Genomic DNA, 16,425 nt, shown 5'->3' on the forward strand with positions numbered 1-16,425 from the left:
CATTTCTTGTTTTCCTTCCCAAATAGTCATTCTGAGAGCTTTAGAATGCTCTAATGTCTCCAAAACACATTGAAAAATGTATGAAATAAGTGTTTTAAATTATCTAATTCTCAATGCCCATGTGAACCAGGGGTGGACTGACAACTCATGGGGCCTCCGGGCAATAGGGGATCATGGGGCCCCTGTGTGCTCACCCACACTAAAACCCAAAAAACCCTATGAAAGGTACCAAAGGCATCTCATGGGGCACCCTACTGACCCCGGGCCCTCAGGCAGTGCCCGAGTGCTCGAATGGTCAGTCTGCCCCTGATGTGAACTTAACCTTACTGAGCTGTTATATTTTCACTATTTCTCAACTATCATACAAAATACATCTCATATCTGTCCACAAAAAGGTCTATTCCGTATGGTTGCTGCGACATACTAAGTATTGTTCAGCTCCTGTAGCAATATCAATACCATAGGAATGATATACAGCTCCTTTCATACCATCTCTTCACGCTTGTACCCAGTGCTTTTGTATATATAAGCCTGTACAGTCATTCTTGCAGAACTTCGCCACTGACAGCAGGTGCTTGAGGAATCAGCACGGATCTTCTGAATGAATGTTGAAGGAATGGGTTATAAAATATGTTTCAGTGACTGGACAAAGTGTATTATGATACGCTTATCCAGTTTAGTTAGATTTAGTTACTTTAGTTACAGTTATGTAGTTACAGACTATTGTTCTCACTGTGGCTAGACTTCCTTTAAGATTTTGTAAAGTGGAAAACTCAATATTTTACCCTTCTTAAGAATCTTCCTGGTGCACATGGACTAGGCAATGACAAATATTAGACTAGTTTTAAAAGCGAAAGAAAAAAGTGTCTGTTACATCTAGTAATTAAAGGGTAACTCCACTTTCATGAAAAAAAATAACAAGAAAAAAAAAAGTAATAATAATAAGATAGCATATACAATTGCTACATAAGCAGGGCTTTTTTTAAGTAGGAATGCATGGGGACCGCAGTTCCGGCACCTCCAGTGGATGTCTATAATAGCAAGGGGTGCTGGGGTGTGTTGGAGGATCTATTGATGCTTGCTGCTACTGAAGTTAGTATTGTTGGAGGGGATCTATTTTTGAGTGGGGGATCTGTTGATCTTTCTGGAGGGTCATTTGTTGCTGTGAGGGATCTACTGTTGAGGGAGGGGGGTCTATTATTGCTGGTTGCTGGTGGGTTTAGATATTTGATAAATATATGTGAGAACCTCCTGCGCTCCTACCTAAAACCTAAAATCACTATAACTAATGAAGCTGCCAACATCCAATCGTATACCTAGTGATCTATGAGCAAATATCAAAATAAATGATGTAGCGCTAATGACAGAACTGCATAAATAAAAACACACATATGAAGTGAAAAATATATATCAAACTTCTATGAACAAAAATAATAAATGCATGCGGTGACGCACTTCCGGTTTGGACGCCATCTTTGTATACCCATTCAACTACTCCCAGAACATGAGGTTTTTCTATTTATGCTCTGAACAAGATGTATTGAAATGTGAGTAGATATTTTGGAGGATTTTGCTTTATTAATTTATAAAATAAATAGTATTACGCTATGGGAGTTCTTGCTTGTGTTTTAATGAGATAACTGGCCATATCTTGCGTACCTGCCTGGAGAGGAGGTTTACTACCACTAAGCCTGTCCTTGAGGGGGAGACCACTACGGGGAGAGTAGTGGAGTCTCTTGAATGGAGGATCCAATGTAGTGATCCAAAAAGTGTTTTGGCCCTTTGCGGGTCGAGACAAGGAGGTGAGCGTGCAATACAGCCATTTGTGGATACCTTCCTGTCATTATACACACCTATCACCCACTTTCACGGGTGTCTGTCAATTTTGAATAAATAGGTGTTTTTACACCATTTTGGACTTTTATCCATCTGCATATGAGTATTTGAGTGACATGCGTTTTTTCTGAATTGTATATGTTATTCACGTCTTGTGACATTTTGTAAGCACTATCACGGATGCGGTTATATGTATGTTGTTTGCTGACACTGTTTTCGTGTATAGTTATTTGTTTTTGTTTACTTTGTATGTGTACACATGCGTTTTTGATTGTCCCAATTTGGGCACACTGGATATACTGGTCCCATTTGGACCTTTTTGGTCATTTTACCATCACCGATAGATCCAATTAGGATAATTTTTGGGCACTTTTTATGCACTAGTCTCATTTGGACTATTCTGAATATTTACACCATTTATAGATCCCATTAGGATCAATCCACACATACATTTGTGTGACTATTGAGTTCACTTTCTTCTTCACATATTGGTTTTTCACGTTATCCTTCTTCACCTATTCTTGCTCATTGAGAGATCATGCTGTATATTTAGATTCCACAGCATATAGGCTGCACCTATGAGATATAGTCATGATATATACTTTGTCATATGTCACATATATTCTTTTATTTATTATTTTTGTTCATAGAAGTTTGATATATATTTTTCACTTCATATGTGCGTTTTTATTTATGCAGTTCTGTCATTAGCGCTACATCATTTATTTTGATATTTAGATATTTGATGTTTCTCCCTATTGTTGTTGGCTGCAGGGGATCTATTTTACTGCTTTATCTTTAACAAATTCCAAATTACTTAGTACAACCATTTGATACTTGGTTCTGTATTCTCTAAAAGGGGTGGTACTGGAAGGTGGGAAGGAGGTGGAACCAACAGACGGTGCTTGGAGGTGGATAGGGGGTGGAGACAGTGGCGACTTAGAAGGGGTGAGTTCCTGCACCTATTCTCTGAGAAAAAAAAACCCTATACTCAAGTAATTTTGTACCTTAATCTTATTAAAAATTAGCTTTACTTTTTAACCTGCAGCACTGTAATTGTTTTGCTAATTCAAAGCAATATGTCAAGCTTCTGTATACAGTTGATTTCAGAACTTCCCAAGAAATTTAATTCCCTGCTTATGTGATTGGCTAACTGACTTCCCCAGAAGTCTGCACTAAGATACAAGTCAGATTTTAGGCATATATATTTTTGGTGAGTTAAAGCAGTTCTAAAGGGATGCAGATACTGCAGCTTTCCTTGAAAGAACACTGCATACACATCAGCTGATTAGATTGAACACAGACACTCCTATTGAGTAACCAGACTTCCAAGGACCTAGTTACAATGTACATTGATCACCCAGAGTGGATTGTTTTTTCTCAACAAAAGTGGAGTTACTTTTTAATGGTTTTTTTTTCAAACCCATGCTGAAAAAATGAGCACTAAATTATGTGCAACTGTAGCCCCTTTAACCACTTGAGGATTTTAACCGCTTCCGCGCTGCCCTATAGCAGAAATACTGCTACAGGGCGGCAGAGGTGTGTTAAATCATGTGCCCCCCACCCACGCTGCCATTTTCGGCCTCGGCAGTCAATCACTAGGTCCCGGGTGGTGATTTCTTGCCGGCACCCGGTGATCGCTGAGTATCTCCAACGGGGGAGAGACCTGTGTATAAACAACACAGATCCCTCCCCTGTTAGCTCCTGCACACTGCTTTGTATGGCTCTGCATATGGGTGAACCACCCTAAACAAAATTCAGAAAAGTATTCTAGGGAGTATCTGTGTTCAGCTTCTCTCCTTCTGTCTCCACCCCCTCTGATACCAGTAATCAAAATGACACCTGGGAATTACTATATATTATAAAGTAGGAGCAGCTGTTAAAATTCAATCACTCAAGTGTAAAATGCCTCACTTGCCTAATAATTGTGCACACAGTGTAGTTGGAATGTAAAGTTGCTATGGTCCATAAGAGTATGAAGGTACTGGAGCTGAAGTGGTTAAAGCAGATGTAAAACCCAGTCCCTAAAATCTCATAAGTGTCAGCATGTTAGGGTAATTTCAAAAGTATTATTTATTTTAATTATTAAATCTTCAGTTTCTTTAAAATAATACCTGGTGATCCTACCATAAAGGTGCTACAGTACTTCATTCATTTCCTTATATTGGGTCACAACACTGTCTCAGTCTCACAATTATTTTCTTGCATTGTCAGCAAATGGAGATTACAAATGGCCATGTTGACACACATTGCACAGGCATGTTTCAATGTTGACACCATAAGGAAACCCACCTTGAGAAATTTTGTACAACAGTTGCTGGAGTGGGTAGATGTAGGCAGGAAGATGCTGAAGGATATCTGTACTGCTGAGATGCTGACTTGTCTATGACCTAAATAAGCACATGGTGGTTTAAAGTGGTTCTAAAGGCTGAAGGTGAAACAACATTACATGTGGAACTCCTCCCTCAGCTCCATAATACTTACCTGAGCCTGATCTTGATCCAGCAATGTGCATGAGAGCAGCGGCTCTCCTGGGTCTCATCCTCCTCATTGGCTGAGACACAGCAGTGGAAGCCACTGGCACAATCATTTTGCATGTTTGCTGTGTTTGTGGTCTGCTGGTGCTTTAATAAACTTTATTTAAATCTTATTCAGTCTGATTCCAGTTTCCTGAAGTGTAGCCCACTGAACTGGTCATCCCTGCTGCCGCTGGATACCTGCATTTGGTATCTCTTATATTTGTGTTACTTACTTCTAATCCCTGTTCTCTGCATTGCATACTATTGGTCTCTGAACTTTGTGTTAATTACTGCTGACCCCTGCATTGTCCTGACCAAAATGTAATTCTCTGAGAAGCCAAACCCAGCTCAGCCAGTCAGGCCAGAACTCAAGCCTGCCAGCCAGGTCAGAACTCTAGCCAGGCCAAAAATCAAACCAGGCAGCCAGGCCAGAACTAAAATCAGCCAGCCAGGCGAAAAATCAAACCAGCCAGCAAGACCAGAAATCACACCAGCCAGCAAGGCCAGAAATCAATCCATTCAGCCAGGACAGAACTCAACCCAGCCAGTCGGGCCAGAACTCAAACCAGTGAGCAAGGACAGAACTCAACCCAGCCATCCATGCCAGAAGTCAACCCAGCCAGCCATGCCAGAAGTCAACCCAGCCAGCCATGCCAGAAGTCAACCCAGCCAGCTAGGCCAGAAGTCAACCCAGCCAGCCATGCCAGAAGTCAACCCAGCCAGCTAGGCCAGAAGTCAACCCAGCCAGCTAGGCCAGAACTTAGACCAGCCAGCCAGGCCAGAACTTAGCACAGCCAGCTAGTCAGGCCTGAACTCAGTGCAGACAGCCAAGCCAGACCTCCAACTAGCTGGCCAGGCCAGAACTTATATTAATACAAAAAGCCTTAATACTGCGTTTGAGTGTATATACAAAAACAAGAAGTGTTTAGGAGCAGCAACAGTACCATGAGATATACATCACAGTCCAAAATAATAAAAAAATATCTGTTGCGCTAATAGAATAGTGTATGTTAAACCATGAATCAATAACAACATGAAATTAAACATGGATATAATCAATGACATTATTTCACTAATAAGTGCAAAAATAAATAAATAGAACTCGGAAAAAGAAAAACGTCCCACACAATGTAAATTGGAATGCAAGTCTACTTTAAACAGAAAAAGTCCATGTAAACCAACTGTATCTCCATTAATAGAAGAACTAAATGATCCAACACCAATAATTCCAAGGAGACAATCCCACCACCAAGGATAAGTATGCACTTACCAACTAGTTTTGACTTAGCCAGATAAGTCAAGAGCATATGCATGTAATGAACTCCACAAAAGCCTCCTTCCACTGTAAACCACATGGATGAACCACCCAGATGGGAAATTATTCACCAGTAGATTAATCCAGTCTGTATCTTCCCTGCCATTTTTCTGCTAGTGCAAAGTAGGTTTCAAATCGTGACCTGCCTGTTTCCCCCTCTGGCTAGAAGTAAGTTGTTGCTGATCAGGCAGGGTGCAAAGAGCAATGACCAGAATTAGGCCCAGCCCAGCTAGCCAGCCAAGCTAAAATTAAATCCATCCAGCCAACAATCAATGCTAGAACTCAACCCAGCCAGGCCAGACCAGAACTCAAACCAGCCAGTCAACTGAGCAAGAACTCAACTCTGCCAGCCATACCAGAACTTAGTCCAGCCAGACCAGAACTTAAACCAGTCAGCCAGGCCAGAACTCAACCCAGCCAGCCAGGCAAGGCCAGAACTCAATCCAGCCAGCCAGGGCAGAACTCAAACCAGCCAGCCAGTTGGGCAAGAACTCAGCCCAGCCAGCTAGGCAAAAACTCAAACCAGTCAGGCTAGAACTCAGCCCAACCACATAAGACCAGAACTCAACCAGCCAGCTGGGTAAGAACTCATCCCAGCTGGTCATGCTAGAACGCAGCCCAGTCAGGCCAAGTCCAAACTAAACCAACCAACCTAGCAAAAACTCTGCCCAGCTATCCATTTTAGAACTCCCCCAGCTAGCCAGGTCAGAATTCAAACCAGCCAGTCATCCGGGCAAGAACTCAGCCCAGTCAGCCAGGCCAGAGCTCAAACCAGCCAACCAGGATGGAGCTCAGCCCACCCAGCCAACCAGTCTGGCCAGAACTCAGGCTTGCCATTCAGACCTGAACAGAAAATGACAGCTTGCATATTTCTTTCTTTACAGGTTCCTTTAAACACAAATCAGTTGAAACCGTTTCCTTATGTGCCTCTCAGAACAGAATAGATTTCCTGAATGCTCGTTGTTAATGAATGCACAGCATGTGAAAGAGTTGCAAACTTGATAAATATGCATAAGCCTAGTAATCATTTAATTAATACCGCATTGTGCCAAAAAAAATCCTAGTTAGTCAGCGGTAATGCTTAGTGGTAGATTAGATTTGAATTAGCATATATTACAAATATATGCAGTCACATTTTTAAAAAGATTATGGTTCTAATGAGTTAACGCTGACACAGACACAAAGGGAGGATGAGACCAAATGTGGGTAATATAACAGTACACGCACATAATGAACCATAGGGCTAGAAGGTGTTGTAGATCAGTGCTTAGTGTGCTTAGGGTATCCAACTGTATCTAAATTGTAAGAATAAATATGTTTATGTGCTTTGTCAGTTTGGCGGAGGGATCAAACCCAGCTTAGTTACATTGTAATACGTTGCACTTCAACAATATACATTCTCTCTTAATGCCTGTCAATATTTGCATATATTAATTTATGGTATTTTTTTGCATTTACAGTATCTACATGGAAATGGAGTAGTTCACCGTGACCTAAAACCAGAAAATCTTCTCTATGCTGACATGACCCCTAACTCTCTTCTTAAAATAGGTAGTGTATCCACTACTGAACAGCATTCACCCAGCTTTCACAAATTCTGACCATATTTTGCTTCAAGCAGTGATTTCTATGCTCATGAGGTCTGTCCATGTCTAGTGACTACTAGATGCAGCTGACAATCATAGGAAATTAATGTATTAAGAAAAATATTGTCAGGATTCTGACATCTGTCCAGAAAATCTAACTAGCCCTTTTAGTTTATATATGTACCAATATATATTTGACATCATCTGAATAATTCATCTTTGCCATGTCTTACATTTAGAGCTTTATAAATAGAAGGGTTTTATTATGTTGCTCCATTTTACAATGTCAGAATTTGATGAAGAGATACATATACACAGACACATGTATATACACACACAGATACATAAACACAGACACATGTACATACACACAGACACATGTATACACACATACACTGCCCTATAAAAAGTTGCAGTACTTCATTACCTTCACTCACAGAGCCAGGTACTGCACTCTAGGGGGAGGCAGAGAACACAGCACACACGCCTTCCTTTGCTTTCACTTTGCTCAACTATTGAGCAGTGTGACGGCTCCTGAGTGACAGAGCCGGCCCTGAGTTCCGAGCCTGCTCAGCAAGACGGCCCTGGGGGACACACTTGCTCTTGCCTTATTTCCACTCGCCAATGACCAAATGCAATTAAAAGCATTGGATGCAGTGGTGTAAAGCACGCCGCCACTGGACTCTAGAGCAGTGGAGACGTGTTCTCTGGAGTGACAAATCACGCTTCTCTGTCTGGCAATCTGATGGACATGTCTGGGTTTGGCAGTTGCCAGGAGAACGATACTTGCCTGACTGCATTGTGCCAAGTGTAAAGTTTGGTGGAGGGGGGATTATGGTGTGGGGTTGTTTTTCAGGGGTTGGGCTTGGCCCCATAGTTCCAGTGAATGGAACTCTTAAGGAGTCAGCATACCAAGACATTTTGGACAATTTCATGCTACCAACTTTGAGGGAACAGTTTGGGGATGGCCCCTGTTCCAACATAACTGCGCACCAGTTCACAAACAAGGTCCATAAAGACATAGATGAGTGAGATTGGGGAGGAGGAACTTGACTGGCCTGCACAGAGTCCTGACCTCAACCCGATAGAACACCTTTGAGATGAATTAGAGTGGAGACTGTGAGCCAGGTCTTCTCGTCTGACATCAGTGTCTGACCTTGCAAATGTGCTTCTGGAAGAATGGTCAAACATTCCCAAAGACACACTCCTATACCTTGTGGACAGCCTTCCCAGAAGAGTTGAAGCTGTTATAGCTGCATATATTGAGTTGGGTGGGCCAACTCAATATTGAACCCTATGGACTAAGACTGGGATGCCATTAAAGTTCATGTGCGTGTAAAGGCAGGCGTCCCAATACTTTTGGCAATATAGTATAGTTGAAGGTAAATCTAAAGGGGATTGAATACAAAAATTGTATAATGTAGGGCCAGCTTAAAAGTCAGAAGCATTAGCTGACTCCCATAAGAAACTTTGCTGACACCATTGCTCCAGTATCCCATACACCAAACAATCCAACACAGTTTATGATTCATTGTTACCATTCATGACACTGTGGGTGGCCAGCTAGGGTTGAGAGAAGTTTCTCTTCTTAATTGTTTAGTACCCTTAAACCTTTTGTTATTCTTTTCTTTATAAATGCCCTGTGTCAGTTTTTTCAATTATATAATTATTTGTAAACTTTAAAAAGAGAAAAAAAATGCTGCATGTAAAAAGTGCCTACAACTAGAGGTACCTGCAGCAGCATCCAATACCCTGCTAAATCACTGCTACATTCTGGGCTTCTCTGACAGACAAAGCTTCAACTATTCAAGGGTATGTTGCACCTTGCCAATACATCCCACCACCGCTGCGCTCAAAACAACCTCACTAACACCCCCTTCCCTCTCTCTGACCATAACCTGATTACCTTCTCTATCTCCTCGTCCTCCAACGCCTACCCCTCCAAATGTCACACTTCTACCAGCCGTAACCTCCGCAACCTTAACCCTGCCCCCCTCCACTCTGCAGCTGATCAACTGCACGACAGCATCCTCCCCCTGTCTTGCTCCAACTTGGCTATGACTGCCTACAACAACACTCTGTCAACAGCCCTTGACTCACTAGCGCCTTTAACCACACGCAACATCAGACCCCGACCGCTCCAGCCCTGGCAGACTGATCACACCAAAACCCTCAAACGACACAGTCGTGCCCTGAAGCGACTATGGCGCAAAACCAAATCCCAACAAGCCTTCGCCCGCTACAAATCTGCCTTCCACACCTACACCTCCTCCCTCCACGCAGCCAAACAAGCCTACTTCCTGACCCTCATCAAGGCCCTCTCCTCCAATCCTCGCCGACTCTTCTCCACCTTCAACTCTCTACTCTCGCCACCCCCACCTCCACCCAGCACCTCACTCACTGCCCTTGAGATTGCCAATCACTTCAAAAACAAGATTGAAACAATTCGCAAGGACATCGCCGCAACTCACACGCCCTCTCAACCCGTCCCCTCTCACACAGCTACCTCCTCATCCCCCCTCTCCCTCGACATAACCCTCTGGGACTTCATCGCTGCTCAAACTCCCTCCAACCCCATTCCCCCTCACTCAACTACCCCCTCATCACCCCTCTCCCATGGCCCCACCACTGCTCTGACCTCCACTTCCATCCCACCCTACATTCCTCATACTGAAGCCCCCCCAACACTCTGCACCTTTTACCTTACCACCATCGAGGAAGTCTCCAAGATCCTCTCTGATGCCCGCCTCACCACCTGCCCCCTCAACCCTATCCCCTCACAACTCCTATGGCCTCCCTCCCCCTCCATCCTACGCTCCCTCACCCACATCTTTAATCTCTCCCTCTCCTCCGGCACTTTCCCCTCCCCTCTGAAACATGCACACATCACCCCCATACTTAAAAAGCCCTCCCTGGACCCCAATGACCCGAACAACCTCAGACCCATCTCCCTGCTCCAATTTACATCTACACCCGCCTAAGATCTCACCTCAACGACAACAACCTCCTCGATCCCCTACAGTCTGGCTTCCGTCCCCTACACTCCACCAAAACTGCCTTACTCAAACTCTCCAACGACCTGCTAACCGCCAAAGCTAATGGCCACTATTCAGTGCTCCTACTCCTTGACCTCTCTGCGGCCTTCGACACAGTTGACCACCCCCTCCTCCTCAAAAAACTACACTCCCTCGGCCTCAGAGATTCTGTTCTCTCCTGGCTCTCATCCTACCTGTCACAACGCTCTTTCAGCGTTACCTATATTGCTACCACCTCCCCCTCACTCCCTCTCTCTGTTGGGGTCCCTCAAGGCTCTGTCCTCGGGCCCCTTCTCTTCTCCATCTACACCTCCTCCCTTGGCCAACTCATACACTCTCACGGCTTCAACTACCACCTCTATGCCGACGACACACAAATCTATCTCTCAACCCCCCACCTCACCCCCTCGGTCTCCGCCCGAATCACACACCTACTGAGCGACATATCAGACTGGATGTCGCTCCACTTCCTTAAACTGAACCTCTCCAAAACCGAGTTTCTTGTCTTCCCCCCAGCCCGGACACCACCCTCCATTGACTTCTCCATCACATCCAACAACCCCACCATCAAACCCGCCCCGCAGGCCAGAGTACTTGGTGTCATTCTGGACTCCAACCTATCCTTCCAGCCCCAAGTCCAGTCTTTAACAAACTTGTGCAGACTCCACCTCCGCAACATCGCCAAAATACGCACGTTCCTAACCCCAGAAACCACTAAACAGCTCATCCACTCCCTCATCATATCACGACTCGACTACTGCAACTCCCTCCTCACTGGCCTGCCTCGCCGCTGGCTTTCCCCGTTTCAGTCGATCCTGAATACGGCTGCCAGACTCATTCACCTTTCCAACCGCTCCATTTCCGCCACCCCCCTTTGCCAATCCCTCCACTGGCTTCTGATTGCGCAAAGATACAACAAACAGAATATGACTATACAGCAGCTTAAACCACCTACCTACCACCTTTATTATCAGTGAAGTGGGAGGTGATTATATATCCAGTGCCATTTATAAAGTTCATAGACACTGTGTACAGAGCCAATCTAAGCAGCTCCATACCTTGGGTTTGCTGTGCTTTGTCATAGAAAGACCAGCCAAAACGAATACAGGCAGATGTAAACAGTGTAGTGTTTACATATGAGGACCTGCCTCTTTCTCTTACAATAGAGGAAGGAGAGAAAAGAGGAAATAATGAATAAATTAGTCATGCATTAGTCCCAAAGCAAAAGGTAGATTAATCTTGTCTTTTATTCACATAAAGCAAAAGGCATTACAGTCCAATTTTTCCAGGATTCGTAGGATTCCTTTATTAAGGCAGAGGGCTTCTGCCTGGTCCCAAAATGTTGACCTATGGCGCATGTTGCATGATATGAATGAAGGACAAGCTTATCAATATTCCAAGATTGCTCTTAAAGATCTTTATTTTTCTGTATAATAACCTTTCACCTCCCTTTGTCCTACGCATCTGCAAATGAACCCCTTCATCTTCATCTTCCCACTGTATGTAACCTGTACAAGAACCCCTTCATCTCCTCCTTCGCCCTCTGTGCATGACCTGTATGCACTGTATCTAGTGGACCATTACCAAACTCCATGCTTTAAAGCATAACTCTAATATTTGCATTACTTTAATAAGTTTGTGTGGGCCAAGCTGGTGCAAAGGAACTATTTCCTTTACTAATAGATACACCCACTGTCAGTGTTGTATAAACTGTTTGTAGCATCAGCTACATACAGTACGCAGTGCTTGTTCTGGCAGCAGTGTGGGGACTTCACTTCTACTACCAGAACAAAACTGAGTCAGGTTGGGATTCTCAGCCATTCACAAAAAGCCTTGTATTTCTATGAATGAATACAAGGCTTCCTCTGATTAGCTGAGCTGGAGAGGATGACACCACGATTCCCGCCTCAGCTAATCTGAAGAAGCCTTTTTTTCATTCATAAAAATACAAGACTGCCTGTGAATGGCTGAGAAGCTCTAAGAACATGTCTTGACAGCAGAGAGAAGTCCCTATACCACTGCCAGAACACACCCCTGCATACTGTACGTAGCTGAATCTATATACTGTTTATACAGTGCTGACACATTTCTTACTGAAGGAAAGTTTATATATACAGTTATGAAATAGTCATGTAAAGTAACACAAAACCTGGAGTTAGGCTTTAACCCCTTCAATACCAGCATGTTTCTTCATTTCCTAAAAAATTGTGGTAAATAATGAGATCCCCTTGTGGTGTCCACGTTAAAAAAATGAGTCATATTGAGAAGAAACAGTTTTTTTTAAATCTTCTTTTACATTATATATTAGAAAAATAAAACTTGGATATTAAATAATACCAAAATAAACTCTTTTTTTTAAATGATATAACAAATTTTCAGGCAGTGTTGCATAACAGAATAAATGTCAGTCAAAGTATTACAGCACTGGAAACTGAACAATAAGGCAGGTAATAAGGGGGCATTACATATGGTACTAAAGCAATTAAACTATAACTCCAATTTCTTTACAGAAGTGACATTAGGTTGGACATACACTATACAATCTGATAGTAATATATATATATATATAGAGAGAGAGAGAGAGACAGCTGTAGTGAAATAACAGGACTGAACATGGCCTCTTGGGTAGCTTTCATGCTCTATATTTTGTATTAATACTGTGCGGTATTTTTTTTTTTTTTTTTTACACACTAAAGCGGACTTTGGCCTTTCAAAAATCACTGATGACCAAGTAACCATGAAGACAGTATGTGGAACACCAGGATACTGTGGTAAGTATATGTAAATTACATTTGTTTCACAAATGCTAGAGAGCCCCTTGTATCTGGCACTACTGCCATGTCAGTGTTGACAGCTAATTTTTTTAAGAGACCCTGTTGCTAAACCATTAACTTCAACAGAAATATTCCAATTAGATTATACTGTATGTGTATTTAAGGTATTCTGTGCATATTTTTTACCTATAGAAGCCTCTCTTGTGTAGATATCTTAAAAACCATAAGACTGCTTCTAGGCAGCACCATCTTGTGTGTGATGTCAGTCCTAACAACACTATAGGCAATGTGGCGTGGTGGTGAGTATGGTCATTCATTGATCTCAGGAGTTCAGATATCACCACTTGATCCTTTAAAATTCCTGAATATCCAGGCATCCTTACATGGCTAGACCATCTCCTCCCACAGCAATGCTCCTTAATTCAAAAGAGATGGCAAAGATCAGCCAGAACTACTTATTCACTATGGCAGAGAGACTGCTTTCAGCACTCACAGCATGGTGATGCAGCCCATTATGCCCCATGTGCAAACTCCCCTCTCATTATCTCAAAGCTGTTTCCTGGAACACCAGAGGTCTGGACTTGAAGGTCAAGCAATCCATAGTCTTTACCTTTCTCAAAGGATATAAACCCCATGTTATCTGCCTCCAGAAGAAACACTTGTTAAGCGCAAAGGTCTTCATACTAAAAATAAAAATGGATTTCCAAATTTTGTAATGCTATTCTTCCTCCTCCTCCCAAGGAGTCTCTATTCTAATAGTTATGTCCAGCTCACCAGAGATCCACGATCTTAAAACAAACTCTTCTAACCAAATTGTACTGCTCAAAATGGAACTTCATCGCTAAACCATGGTGTTCTCAAAGTCTAAGTTCAACCTCTATTAAAAATTGACTAGATAAAGTTGCCCTTTAGGCTGTAAAAATGGCAGAAGGACCCTTCCTACTCCTACTGAGACTTTACTACAGTCACTGATTGTTACATGGATTACTTGGGATAGATCAATGGCTTTGTTAACTGGAAGAAAAGATTTAACCTCACCGACATATGGAGATGATGTATAACAAGAAGACACAAAATGTAGGACTTTACTGGCATTAAAGGGAAACCCACGCAAACCCACAATAAAATACAAATTTGATTGTACATACTCACTCCAATTCTCATAACAGCTTAACTCGCATTGATTTGGCTTTCTCCACTGATACTCTGCTCCTCAGCAGAGTTTAAGACCACACACTACTTATTGTGGAAATTTTTCATCTTGGCTGGCATGTTCATTTTAACCTCTATGGTTGAATGGTTCAATTGTAACAGCTCACCAACAATGTGCAACCTGCCCTTATAATTCCCCAATAGAAAGTCAGCAGGTTCAACTCCCTCTAGACCTCATGGGCAGGGTAAATTTCATGTCAGCATTCATCTAGAAGTATTTAACAATTGTACATGTTAATGCTAAAGATGTATTGCTCTTATTTTATTTCAAAGGTGTTACACATTCAAGAAAAATATTATATTGCATTCAATTTCATTTTCCTTTCAGCACCAGAAATTCTTCAAGGTTCCCCATATGGCCCAGAAGTTGACATGTGGTCTGTTGGAGTCATTGCATACATCTTGTAAGAATTTGTATGTTATGTACTAGACAAGTGATGTTATATGCTAACATGAAGAGTGTGCTTTTGTTTAGTTCCCTCTACAATAATGTCTGCTCCATGTCTGGTCATGGGACAGTGGGTCATGTCTCCCATCTATGCACTAATGCTGAGATAAACTTATCCCTTCCTCTTATTGTGTCAGTGTTGTAGACTACTTTTTTTTGTCCTGTGTGTTACTATGCTCTTTTGTTATGTTTAATTTGTGAGAATTTGACCAGCTTATCAATGTGTGCCATTCATATTTTTTCACTGGAAAGGTGAGTGTGCCTGTAACGGAACCCATCCAGACTGCGCTTGAGTACTTCTGTTAGAATACCACTTCCCCCGTCCGAACACCGACAACAGACACCACAGCCGACCATACAAGACTAGACGACACCAGTCTGTCTGAACATGGAACTCTTTATTTTAAACTCAAACGGGCTTTTTATACAATACACACTGAGACTGATCACATGATCATATGCAAACGCAGCTATATACAGAAATAGACTTAACACTCTAAACAGTAAGTTAATTAGGTTAGCTGGGTGACCCAAACAAAAGGTGAATGGGAATGGTTTGATGAATTAGGATCTCACTACAGAGCAGACAGCCCAGCTCCTTCAATTCACATGTCTAGTTCAGAATCAGCAACCAGGAATAGTCTTCGTATGGCTGATAAATATTACTGTCCCATCTGAAGTAATTCCAACCTCATTCTCAGCGTCCACTAGTCACCCTGTGCCCCTAAGAGACACAGGGTGACTTGCACATAAAAGGGATATGGGGAGGTAAGATAGAGGTCTCACAACCTCTGCAAAGTAAGCTGGGTTCCATGAGCCCCCCACCCAAAGTGACTCCATTGCTTCATAGCAAGGTCATCCCTCTCCAGTCCTATGAGGATTGCTCATAGCTGAAAGTTCTTTTGAGTACACTCAAGCTTTTTTTATTCCTTATGAAATGGCACATCCAGTGGAAAGCAATAAATGTCAAATTACATTTGGAAAATATACTGTACGTAAGAAGGAGCTCAACTCTGGAAGCTTTTTCTGCTTTGTATCTCTGTGAAGAGTCAGCCATTATGGTAGAGATTTTACTTTATGTTCTCATGTCAGAGCCTCCACCAAAGTGAACAGTGGACAGCACAGTACCGGCATTACCAAATCTTACTCCATATCTCCAGAGACTAGCATTCAGAGGTAGCAGTGCCTTAGATCACACATTGCAGATATACAGCTGTAGGCACAGGAATGCTTAGGCACCCTAACATACCAGTGCACTGCTATTTTGCAGGTCTTTCAGTGAACTGATTAGGCACAAATAACATTTCTTGATGTTATACTGTTCGGTTGCTGTTCAAAATTTATACATGTAGAAAATATGTGATTGCCAATTATGTAGATGTAGCACCCTCCTAGGTGCTATGGATAGATAGATAGATAGATAGATAGATAGATAGATAGATAGATAGATAGATAGATTTAAAATGTGTTTTGATAGGTAAATGTTGCCACACTGTTGTTAGTGTGGTTGTGATTGTTGTTAGGTAAATGCAAAGTTTGCACACTGTAATCAGTGCTGCTGTGTTCTGCCTGTCAGGTATGCTCAGTGTGTTCAGCTGCTGCCAGCCTGACAACCCTCTATGCATCCAGAAAGCTTGAGCAATTTCTGGATGATAGGTGTGGAGCTATGCAGATGACAGCATGAATATGAATACAGCCCT

General features: G+C 42.5%; 1 protein-coding gene across 1 annotated transcript in view; it reads left to right on the forward strand.

The window, feature by feature from the left end:
- LOC149468551 (calcium/calmodulin-dependent protein kinase type IV-like) overlaps positions 1–16,425 on the forward strand; it is a 106,338-nt gene that overhangs the window by 57,846 nt on the left and 32,067 nt on the right. Inside the window, exons 7-9 of the mRNA XM_089670095.1 lie at positions 7,131–7,221; positions 12,988–13,062; positions 14,606–14,681. Coding sequence (XP_089526221.1) covers positions 7,131–7,221; positions 12,988–13,062; positions 14,606–14,681 — 242 coding nt within the window. The remainder of the gene's footprint in view (positions 1–7,130; positions 7,222–12,987; positions 13,063–14,605; positions 14,682–16,425) is intronic.

This window comes from Staurois parvus, unplaced genomic scaffold (assembly GCF_062004578.1).
Source record: "Staurois parvus isolate SC_StPar_1 unplaced genomic scaffold, SC_StPar_1.0 ptg000086l, whole genome shotgun sequence".
Classification (NCBI taxonomy): Eukaryota; Metazoa; Chordata; class Amphibia; order Anura; family Ranidae; genus Staurois; species Staurois parvus.